Source organism: Apodemus sylvaticus, chromosome 8 (assembly GCF_947179515.1).
Source record: "Apodemus sylvaticus chromosome 8, mApoSyl1.1, whole genome shotgun sequence".
Lineage (NCBI taxonomy): Eukaryota > Metazoa > Chordata > Mammalia > Rodentia > Muridae > Apodemus > Apodemus sylvaticus.
Window position 1 is genome coordinate 47,886,842 of NC_067479.1, and position 12,679 is coordinate 47,899,520.

The 12,679-nt window shown below is 42.1% G+C and overlaps 1 protein-coding gene across 1 annotated transcript; it reads right to left on the reverse strand.

Annotated features, from left to right (window-relative positions):
- Window positions 1-5,873: 5,873 nt before the first annotated feature.
- Window positions 5,874-10,449, reverse strand: Kbtbd7 (kelch repeat and BTB domain containing 7). The gene has a single exon (XM_052190861.1). The coding sequence runs from the start codon at window positions 10,121-10,123 to the stop codon at window positions 8,051-8,053; it is 2,073 nt and encodes a 690-aa protein (XP_052046821.1). The 5' UTR covers window positions 10,124-10,449; the 3' UTR covers window positions 5,874-8,050.
- Between the last annotated feature and the right edge of the window lie 2,230 nt (window positions 10,450-12,679).

Sequence of the window (12,679 nt, forward strand, 5' to 3'; positions counted from 1 at the left end):
TGGGTTCAGCTATATAGGTCATTTTTCCCAAGATGGAATAGGTTTGGGCTACTGCTTATATAGTCTTGGGAAGTGAGAAACCTTCTGAATCTGGTTAAGTTTGTGTGTCTTGAGACATGTGTTATTTCCCAAGTCTTAAGGGGCCTCCCTTAAGAACTTCCCAAGTCTTGAGTTATTTACTGTGTATGGGTGTTTTGTCTTGCAAGTATCTCTCTGATCATGTTTCAACTAGGAGGAAGTTGCTACACAGCACTTCTGTGTAGCAAAACCCACCTCTGGAACTCTGCTTCTGCACAACCTGGTAGGACATGAATGATGGCATATACATCTCCCTTAACATATCCTATCTTCAGCTATCTCCAGCTATCTCCAGTGACCAGAATTGGCTATTAAAAGTACTAAGCAGTCAGGATTCTTAGAGATAACCCTATCTCTTTCCACTGAGGTTTGAAAGATGGTGTAATGTGGGTCTCAGGAGTCTTAGCTAGCTTAGCTGTCTGGAATGCCCTTCTGATGAAGTCTATTCTGACAGATTTGTTAGAGACTGTTACATTATTACTCCTCAGAATTTTACAAGAAACCTCTAAATATACACTGACTTGAAAGAAAGACTACCACTCCCAGACTTCCTGGGTTTTTTTGTCGGTTTGTTTTTTTTTTTTTTGTTTTGGTTTTTTTGAGACAGGGTTTTCCTGTGTAGCCAGTATGTCTTAGAACTCACTCTGTAGACCAGGCTGGCCTCAAACTCAGAAATCCACCTGCCTCTGCCTCCCAAGTGCTGGAATTAAAGGCGTGTGCCACCACCGCCCGGCTTCTCCCAGACTTTCTTAAGGCTATGATAACTATACCATTTAGATATAATCAATGCTATGTTTCCAAGTGTGATGTGTGCATTCCTTATAGGGACAATTTGCACATTCCTATCCCACTTCCTCTCTTCTTGGTGGCCAGGATATGGACCACCTTGAGCCATGTGGAACCAATTATCAGCCTAAGGACTGAAGAGGAAAACTGAAAATCCTGAGTTAGGTAGATAGGTATCCAAATAGCACTAAGACTTTAAATAAAACGTTTCTTTCTATCCTTCTTTTGAGACAGATTCTCTCCATGTAACCTCAGCTATCCTGGAACTTGCTAAATAGACCAGGCTGGTGTCGAGCTTGTAGAAATCTGTCTGGCTCTGCTTTCCTGAATGCTGGAATTAAATGCCATCGTGCCTGGCAGGAAAATGTCCTACTTAATTAAGCATCTACAGAATTTCTGCATATACAAGCACACTTGGACCTTAATTCTTTTCTATCAGGAGAAAAAGCATGGCACCATGTTTTCTTTGTACAAAACAACTAAAAGCCTTTTATCAGTCTGTACCTTGAAGTGAAAGCCATCCTATTTGCTGTTTCCTCCAGAATTAACATATAGTTATCCACAAAAGAATATCCTTGATTAAAATGTGGTAAATCCAACTATCTAAAACACCTTAGAGAGTATTCTGGGTTTTGTTTGTTTGTTTGTTTTTTGGATTTGGTTTTTCCGAGACAGGAGTTCTCTGTGTAGCCCTGGCTGTCCTGGAACTCATTCTGTAGACCAGGCTGGCCTCGAATTCAGAAATCCACCTGCCTCTGCCTCCCAGAGTCCTGGGATTACAGGCGTGCACCACCACCGCCCAGCTGTTAAGAGAGTATTCTAAGTACTTCTGAGGAGAAAATATATCCCAGATATGGAAGACAATGACTACAATAATGTTTTCCTTCCTGACATAATAGGTGTGCAACATGTCCTAAAAGATATTCTTTTAAAATCTGGTTGTCAAACCTGAAGACTGAGTTGAATACTTCAGATCCTCATGGTGGAAGGAGAAAAACAACTTCCTACACGCTGCAGTTTGACCTCCGTGTGCCTACCTGACACACATACATTCTACACGCAGTATGAGTATGTGTAATAAGTTTTAAAATAGTTGCAAAGATAGTTATTGAATTTTTGAAGAAATACAGGAAGTAGACTTTAAATGTTTTCTTCTTCTTTCTTCATTTCTTCCTTTCTTGGTAGATCTGTGGACCAAACACTGAGCCAAACACTATGCAAGGAAAATTCACTCTCACTCAGCCACACCCTTAGCCTGGAAGAAGAGATTTGATTAGAGGACAAAGGCAAAGTAGTATCACTTTGCAGTCAACTTTCTTTAAAGTTTTAAGGATGAGAAAAACTGGAAGTTGGAAGTTTAAAAACTAAATTATACAATGTTAAACTGAAGAATTATAAAAGTTATTTTATTTCTACTCTTAAAATTTTACCCTTCAGCCGGGTGGTGGTGGCACACCCCTGTAATCCCAGCACTCTGGGAGGCAGAGGCAGGCAGATTTCGGGGTTCGAGGCCAGCCTGGTCTACAGAGTGAGTTCCAGGACAGCCAGGGCTATACAGAGAAACCCTGTCTCGAAAAAAACCAAATCCAGGAAACCAAAAAAAAAAAAAAAAAAAAAAAAAAAAGATTTTTTTATTTTATGTATATGAGTACATTGTAGCTCTCTTCAGACACACCAGAAGAGGGCATCAAATCCTATTAAAGGGTGGTTGTGAGCCACCATGTAGTTGCTGGGAATTGAACTCAAAATCTCTGTAAGAGCAGTCAGTGCTCTTAACCACTGAGCCATCTCTCCAGCCTGCTGTAATCAACTCTTAATTCAAATTCAAACCAGATGTTTCTTTGTTATCAGACTATAGAATTTGAAAAATCAGTCAACTTTCTTTAAAGTTTTTAGGGATGAGAAAAACTGAAAGTTGGAAATTTAAAAACATTTAAACAATTTTAGTTTTACAAATCATTGCTTTATTTATTTATTTATTTTCATTCATCTCAACACAAACTGGTACTAGGGCTTGGGTGTGGTGGCACAAGCCTTTATAAACCCAGTACTACAGCAAGTAGAAAGAGAAGGCAGACCTCTGAGAGTTCCAGACCAGCTTGGCCTATGTAGTGAATTTCAGGACAGCTAGGTCTACACATACAGAACATGTCTCAAACTAAAAAGAATGACAGTAAGCAAACTACTGGTTCCTGGTTAAATGAGAAGTTTTTCACTGCTAACTTAAACAGGCACAGTTTGGTCGGTTCTCTTACTCAGGCTTTCTATTCCTGCACAAAACATGACTAAGAATCGAGTTGGGGAAGAAAGGATTTATTCAGCTTATACTTCCACATTGCTGTTCATCGCCAAAGGAAGTCAGGACAGGGACTCGCACAGGCTAGGAACTTGGAGGCACGAGTGGATGCAGAAGCCAAGGAGGAGTGCTGTTTCCTGGCTTGCTTCCCTTGGCTCCCTCAGCTTGCTTTCTCATAGAACCCAGGACTATCAGTGCAGGGATGGCACCACCCACAATGGGCCCTTCCACTATGTGCCCTTGATCACTAATTGAGAAAATGCCTTATAGCTGGATCTCATACAGGCATTTTCTCAAGGAACGCTCCTTTCTCTGTGATAACTCTCCAACTTGTGTCAAGTTGATACATAAAACCAGCTAGTACAATTGACTTCTTGTCAACCTGACACACAAACACATCAGTATTAAGCCTCAACCCTTATTTTCTTATTCATCTCCAAGATCTAAATACCTTTTAAAAAGTCCCACAGTCTTTACACATTCTTACATACTAAAATTTCAATCTCTTTTGAAATTCAAAGTCTTTTAACTGTGGGCTCCACTAAAAGACTTTCTTACTTAAAAGGGGAAAAATACCAGGGCACAGTCAGAATCAAAACCAAAATCAAACTCTAACTGTCCAATGTCTGGGATTCACTCAAGATTTTCTGGGCTCCTCCAAGGGCTTGGGTCACTTCTCCAGTTCTGCCCTTTGAGGCACACACCTTGTCTTCTAGGCTCCAGCTGCCTGTACTGCAGTGCTGCTGCTGTTCTTGGTCGTCATCTTATGGTACTATCATCTCCACAACACTGTCTTCCGCTGTAATTAGGTTTCACCAAGAGCCTCTCATAGGTTCTCTTCATGGTGCCAAACCTCAAGTCCTTTGCATGACCCCTTCAGTTCTGGGCCATCAATTGCAACTGAGGCTTCACTTTCCAATGGCCTTCCATGGCCTCTCACAGTGCTGAGCCTCAGCTGCTCTTCATGACCTCTTCATGCCTTCAAAACCAGTACCAACTGGGTAACTCTTACACATTACCAAGTCCAGCTGCAGCTCAAGGTACAACCTTGGATATCTTTGGAACACAGCTTCTTTGTGCTCTCAGAAAACACTTCCCAGAAGATTTCACCTCAGTGATGCTGGTTTCTTTTAAATCACCATTAATTTCTTAATTCCAGCTAACCAGCACCAATAGTCTCAGTAATGCAAAGGTTTTGCTTTAGTAGTTCTGGTATCTTGTTAGTCACAGTTGATTCTTCAGCCCCAGCTAACCAAAACCACAGAATCTCCACAATGAAAACAGCAACGGCCCAGATAAGAGTCCTTAATCTTCCCTCTGAAATTTCACAAGCCATCTTCTGCACTATTCTCAACATTATCTTCCAAGCTTCTACAGAACATCCCACAGAGCTCCTAACACCCAAAGACTCTTCTAGCCCAAAGTTCCAAAGTCTTTCCACACTCCTCCCCAAAACATGGTCAGGTTGTCACAGGAATAACTGACCAATTAGTCAGTTTCTATTCTTGCACAAAATATTATGAGCCTGTGGAAAATGTTAATTCTTCTTTGTAGAGGTGTTGCTGTCATTCTGTCACAATCTTTCTTACCCAGAAGTAGGTGTCATTATACTTTTGAAATTATGAAAAGATAAACATATGCAATTCCATAGGGAATGGCTCAATTCTTATCATATTCTCAAGTACAATTTAGGACCAAAACAGAAAAAAGCTTTTCGATTAGAAGAGATAGAAGATAGTTGACAACTTGTTTAATCGTAAATCAAACTTTAAAAAAAAGATTTATGTATATGAATGATCTGTTGTCACATATACCAGAGGAGGAAATCAGATTCCATTATAGATGGTTGAGGGCCACCATATGGTAGCTGGTAGTTGAACTCAGAACCTCTGGAAAAGCAACCTGAACTCTTAACCATCTCTCTAGTCCCCTAAATCCAACAGGGTTTCTCTGTGTAGCCCTGGCTGTCGAACTCACTTTGTAGACCAGGTTGGCCTCAAACTCAGAAATCCACCTGCCTCTGCCTCCCAAGTGCTGGGATCAAAGGTATGCACCACCACCGCCCGGCTAAATCAATCCAACTTTTAAATAACTTTTAAAAGTTATTTGCATGGTGGTTGCATGCCTTTAATCCCAGCACTTGGGAGGCAGAGGCAGGCATTTTCTGAGTTTGAGGCCAGCCTGGTCTACAAAGTGAGTTCCAGGACAGTTCCAGTATACACGGAAACTGTCTCAGGGAAACTGTCTCAGAAAAACCAAGGGGGGGGGGAGATATTTGCTAAGTCAGTCTCCTATCATTTTGAAAACAACAATGATACTTTATTTTGCCGAATTTTTGGTTGAGGCAGGGTCTCACTTATAGCTCAGGCTAGCCTGAGAATCTTGCAACCCTCCTGCCTTAGCCTCCCTAGTGCTGGGTTAAGAAGTGCTCTACCACCATGCCTAGCTTTCACTTAACTAGCATTTGAAGTAATTTAGGGTCTCAGAATTTCAAACTTAGGTGCATAAACAGAAAAGTAGATGTATTTCAAGTTCTTATAAATGGTAGCACTGGAAATAGCAGTGCCCCGAGCACTTGCTGATCAACTGGCAAAGTCAGCAGGGGAGAATTCTTGTTGGGAAAAATTTCAACATCGCTATCTATATCACTGAACAAACAATGGTTTTATACACTTAACAACTAAATAAAACATAAAGTCAGGAAGCTTTCTGTTTAAAACCAGCTTTATTTGGAACAAGCAACATACAAATCATTTATCTATAAAATAATAGCATCTATTCTCTAATTCACAAATGTTTCACAAAATCAAAATACTTCCCAGGAAAATGTGACAGTAAGCTATTACTAGTATTTAACTTTAAACTTTAACTAAAAGAGTTGAGAATGATGAATTTGAGAATGACTTTTATATATCAGTTGCAGACCTTAAACTGTGCAGATGAATAATCTGGTTGTAATAAGCATTGCCAAGTTTCCACCTTACAGAACAAAAAGCTAATGGGGAAGAAAAAGCTGGCCCCCAAACAGGGAAAAATAACTTTCTAAATAAAGAGTAGTTCTTATAACATTCCCTGGTACAAATGGAATAGAATTTACACTTGAAAGCCTGACTACACGTTAGAAGTCTGCAAACTAATAGAAATATTGGTGAGCTATCTTACTCTTCACCCAGCCAATCAAAATGATGAACACATTATCTGTGGAATTTTGTTTTGCTTTTGTTATTTTATTTTTCACTCTTTTCATTCAAAAAGTCACTTTCTCATCTTAGCCCTGACTCAATCCTCCACCAGAGTGTAAAAACTTTAGCATTTTGCTACTATAGAATAAAGAGGAATTTGCATGGAATTGAATAAAGACTGAGGAAGATAATTCTAAAAGAGTATAGAAAACTTTATATAGCATAAAACATCTGTATATGTACACCATTTGTCCTGTGTATGTATTATGACAACCATATGTATTAATAAACCTTCAAAAGGTAAGCACCTATAACATTATGATGACTGTTTTGTGTAGTTTACTACTTCTGGACTTTCCTTTACATATGGTGACTGAGACAGAAACTAGAGTATAACTTACAGAGAAATATAAACTGGATACAGACACCATAATAAAATGGCCACGTATACCACTGATTAGGGAAAGAACTGAAGAAACATACTTTAACTACTGGCCCCAAATGCCACCCACCATCCACTTAAGTTCCTTAACAGTCAACTTTAATACAAAAATATCTTCAAGCTGAAAATCAAGAACATTTATAGAAACTTAAAAAACTTGACAATATTTCAATACTACACAAAACAGTTCTATACATAGCTTGAAGTTTTAAAGTTCTTTGCTGGCACTTAACTTGAGTTGATAAACACTATAACTACTGATCTCAATAAAATACTGCCTTTAGCTTATACATATTTTCAAAACCAATATTACTTCACAAAACATTAAAGAATAAATCACTTTCTGCTGATAAAGCCTCTAAAATGAATACTAAAAACTATATAGCCAAAATATTTTAGGGAAGCAGACCTTTTAAGACAGTGCATGACCAATGAAGAAAAATGTACATTATTTAATCATGTCCAGTGAAGAAAAGGGTTGTTCTTGAGTCAAAGCATTTAACATGTACAGATCAAAACTGTAAATTTGTAAAACAAATTACCTCTCTCATTTTTTGGTTTAGAAAGGTGCTTAAATAGTTGATGACACTAGAGTGGTTTTTTTCAAGGTAAGAAATAGGTCATATTTTTAAAAGGTAAAAACTTAAAATTCTTTGGAAACAGTGGAATCCTGATTTTTTTAATTTTCTGTGACCTTGTAAGTCCACTGAACACATTATCAATATGGAATCACTATCTAGTAACCTTAATAATATTTCTTTCTTTGCAGAAAGGAAAGAGAATATACTAGATTTTTAACAGACTATAACTGAGGATACTAAAAATTTACTTTAAAATGTGATCTTTCATTATTTGGAAGGAAAATGTTAGTTAACACCTTCAAAATAGAATTCTCAGTCCAGTTTTTCTAGTAACAAACAAGACCTCATAGCACTAAGCAAAATTTAACTAAAACTAGGAAAATCAAAAATATAAACATACTAATTAACAGCAAAACAAAATCCACTAAACACCTTAATCAATTTATGTAGTTCACTATGCATATTTTAATCATGGACTTTTAGCACAGCAAATTATTGAAATAAGCTGATTTCAGGGACTGTATGAATTTTGCATATTGTATTACTATTTCAAATTGCTACCCTTTCTAAACCAAATCTCCAGTCCTAATCAACTTTGTCTTTTCAGGAAAAGGGGTATCATTTTAAGATACATTCCATACAGTAGAAACAACATCTTATTGTCTCGAAATATTTACAAAGAACCCTACTGATCTGGTGCATTTCTCTGAGGTGCAACCTGTACCCAGACTTCATCATCAGAAAAAGAACTTGAACTTCCTGACTCAGAGTCCAGTTCACTGAATCCATCTAAGTCCCATTCAGTGCTAGACTCACTTCTTGCATCGTCTTCTTCAGTGATGAAACTCTGACCAGGTTCAAGACAGGAAGGATAAACTCGAGCACACAGGCAAATGAAGCCAGAGTCAAACTGCAAAAGGCCTAACATGGTACCTATATTAATCCATTGGTCTTCCCTAGTATCATATTCATATACTGTCACACGGTTCTTCTTCCACTGTGGGGTGGTAGAAGTGATGAGCAGCAACTTTTGGTCATGATTGACGATCTGGTAGTTGTGGGTTTCTGAGTCCAGTGGAATATTACTAATTCGCCTCCACTCTCCTCTAGCTGGATTGTAGACCTTCATGACTGGGATGTCACAGATACAATAGATTTCGTCTTTGAAGACACAGGCTTCTTGAAAGTCACTTCGTTTAAGAGATGCACAATTCAGCCACATATTATGGCTAGGATCATAGCAGAGCATGCGCTTACTGTTGACAGCGTAAAGGTAATTCTGAACCACTATTAGTTCAAATGAATAAAAGGAATGCGGTACAGGAGCCACCAACGCCCACTGGTTCCTCTGAACACTGTAGCATTCCACTTCCTTCAATTTAACTCCAGTAATCGGGTCTCTCCCTCCCAAGATGTAAATGTAGCCATTCAGATATGCCACATCCATACCCTCTCGACACAGCAAGCGGTCTGCCAGTTGATGCCAACTATTTTGGGCTGGTTTATAAACCCATAGATCTTTCCTGGGCTGGGCAGCAAGATAGATGTCATGGTCTGGAGAGACACAAACAGCTGAAGATGTAATGGTCTTAGTGTGTGCCAAGCTAGTCAAAGGAGACGGCATTGTGTAAATATCTCCCGAGTAAGGGTCATAACAGAGAAATGGATCGCGGGGGTGTCCAAAGAAAATTACCATCTCTTTGGCACACATACCCAACCTTTGGGGTGGATTTTCTGCTACTGATACAACAGAGCCACTGGTGCTACTGCTGTTGCTGCTATTGTTGCTACTGCTGCTGTGGCTGCTATTTGGCTTGGACACCACCGACTTGTACAACCTATCACCAAATCGCAGCTGCAGGAGGGCCCCTTCAATAACGTCCAGGCAGTATTTCTTCACAATAGGCTTGGTCAGTAGTCCTCCCAGGTACTCCTGATCGTCTGCAGTGAAGTGTGCCCAACGAATACACTTAAAGACTTCAGCAGCACTGGGGCCCCGCTCTTTGGGAGCAGCCTCCAGCCACTGCACCGCCACATGACACACAGTCTTCTCACTCTCTACATCCAGACTGTCCAGACGCAGGACGGCCAGCAGCTGGGCCAGCGTCAGATCTGCCAGCGTCTCCTCCCGGATGGAGCCCATCCTGCTGAGCTGCTTGAAGTTGTGAGCTATGAAGGACTGAGCCTGAGATCGCAGCTTGTGGTGGTCAAAGGCATCGGCAAACTTGAGGATGGCAGTGCAGTTGGTCAGGTCAAGTCGGCGAGCCAGGAAGGAAGCACAGGCTTCACGCACATACTCCAGCTGGAGCATGTCTGAGGCCGCGTACAGGCGCTGCACATTGGCCTCGCTCAGCGACACGCGACCAGTGTAGCAGTAGTCCACCAAGACCTCGAAGGACTCGGCATCCACGTCGTGGATGGTCACGCTGGCCTGCTGGCTCTCGTACATGCCCCCCGTGAACATGCTCTTGAAGTAGGGGCAAGCCGCCGCCAGCACGTTGCGGTTGCACGAGAAGAGGCGCCCCGTGCCGGGCCCACTGCCAGGCGTCACCACCTCGATGGTCACATCGCACAGCAGCCGCGCGTCGTAGAAAGACTTGAGCTGTGCCAGGAGGGCTGCAGAATGGGCCGTGTCCTTTAATTCCTCCGGGCCCGTGAAAAAGGCCGACACCGACGGCTTGGAAATCCTCTTGGGCCGCCTCCCGCCGCGGGGACTGGCGAGGCGGCGAGAGCGCGGGGCGTCTTCCCGGGACTGCATGGTGGAGATGGCGGCGGGGCGCCGAGGGCGAGAACGGCTGCAGACGCCCGGCTCCTCCTCACGCCTCCCTGGCCGACGCCGACACAGCGGCGTCCCAGAACACACTCCGCTCGCGGCCGCGATTACTCAGCTGGGACTTCCCCGCGGTGCCGCCTCCCTTTATCGCGTAGCCCGCGACTGACTCACCGTTTCCCTTCGCGCCTTTCTCCCCTTAGCTCACCCTTACACGACCCCGGGATCCAGCCGCAGGAGCAGCTTCTGCCGCGCTGGCGAGACGGGTAGAAGTCCGGATGAACTACTCTTCCCAGGTTGCCTTTCGCGCGCCTCGATGCACGACGGGATCCTCGGGCTCGCGGGTCCTTATAAAGAGGCCGAAGCCGCTTTGCATCTTGGGAATTGTAGTTTACGTAACCTCTTAATTTTTTTCTGCTTGAATCCTTCACTGAGGTAGATAGTGGATAGTAATGTGAATTTGATACTTTACGTTTTAGTTTTTTATAGTGGCATACACCTTTAATCCCAGTACCGGGGAGGCTGAGGCAGGGGGAATCTCTTGAGTTTGAGGGCAGCTTGGTCTATAGTGAGTTCTAGGACAGCTTGAGCTTTGTAGAGAGAACCCATCTCAGCTGGACAGTGGTTGTGCACACCTTTAATCCCAGCACTTGGGAGGCAGAGGAAGGCAGATTTCTGAGTTTGAGGCCAGCCTGGTCTACAGAGTGAGTTTCAGGACAGCCAGGGCTTCACAGAGAAACTTTGTTTTGAAAGAGAGAGAAAGAGAGAGAGGGGGGGAGAGAGAGAGCAGCAATTTACAGTGTCCTTTATTTTTATTAGAATAATTATTGAAGTGATAGACTGTCTTTAAAATGCAAAATCAATCATTACTATTTTACTTACTCTAATTATAGACATGCGTCCACTGCGTCCACATGCGTCCACTTCACTAATGTGAAGTCATGAGCCATTAAAAAAACACTCTGTAAATTTCTGCAAATAACTTGTTTTTTCATTTGTTGCTTAAATGGAACACACACACAACACACACACACACACACACACACACACACACACACATACTCGGGGTTTTTTTTTCCCCCTCTTCTTTCTTTCTTGTTTTGTTGTTGTGAGACCACAGGGCTTCTCTGTTGAGCCCTGGCTGTCTTGGATCCACCTGCCTCTGCCTACCAAGTGCTAGGATTAAAGGCATTACTGGGATCAAAGGTGCTGACACATGCCTTTAATCCCAGCACTCAGGAGGAAGAATTAATCTCTTTTGATTGAGGCCAGCCTGGTCTACAATGGGAGTTCCAGGCCAGCCAGAGCTACACAAAGAGAAACCCTGTCTCAAACCAAACAACCCTGACCCAGAAAACCCCCAAAGATATGTAAATCCATTAAGAAGTACTGGACAACTAATTTGAGGACCTAAGAAGAGCGTTTATAGATGCCCTTCAAATGTGTAGATTAGGTATAAGCAAATAGGTGGTTTTGTTTCCTCATTGTTACAGTTTGAATAGGAAATGTCCTGTAAATACTCAGTATTGGTGAGTTTGGTGGCCAGCCAACAGGCTTTTAAGAAGTGACTAGGATCCTAAGGGCTCACTACTATGAAATTGATGAATCTTCTGTCAAAGTTCAATCAATTTGAATCTTTATTACATGTTACTACTTATGCTGTGTGAGAGTATGTGACACAATCAATATTAGAATCTTAGTTGTTGTGCCCAGTGATTGAGTTACCATTGTTCCTGAACTAACTTTGTGTTCCGTTTTCCTTCATGCTGCAGCTCATCTGGGTTCAAGAGAGAAAGATATGGTGGCAAAGTGTGGGTCTGCCTGATGTGCACCACAAAGGCTATGGGGGTTTTGAAAGCATGGGGCTGGCGTGGTAGCAACCCGCCAGTGGGAACCTATTGAGCTGGGTGGAGAGATTTTGAAGTTCTGAGTCAGAGTCTCCACGACATAAAACAGGTCGGCCATTGCTCGCCAGTGCATGTCCGGCCAGGCCACCGGGGCAGAGGCATGAGAGCATGCAGGTTCTTTTTTAATATTTCCTGCAACAGGTGTGAAGGTTAGAGAACAACTTGATGGAGTCTGGTTTTTCCCTCCCACCATGTGGGTTCTGGGATCAAACTCAGGTACTGAGGCTAGTTAACAAACAAGCACTTTTCCTAGCTGAACCACCTCACCCACTCCCCAGATTAAATGTGAGGAACCAGGAGCAGATAGCAATGCAATGCAAATAAGAGTCTTTTCAACATGATTTTTGAAACAACTAGATCAAAGTCAGCAGTGTTGATTGACTCCCTTAAACTCTAAGAAAAAAAAATCAAGATAAATCTTAGCCCTAAAGGGAAGACTAAAAACTGCAAAGGTATCAGGTATGGTTGCACCTGCCTTTAATCTTAGCACTAGAGAAGCAGGTTGGATCTCTGTGACTTTAAGGCCAGCCTGGTCTACATAGGGATTTCCAGGGCTATTACACAAAGAAACCCTGTCTGGAAACAGAAAAACTACCAAGCTTCTAATTGAGTTCTTGGGAGACACACACAGCACTTT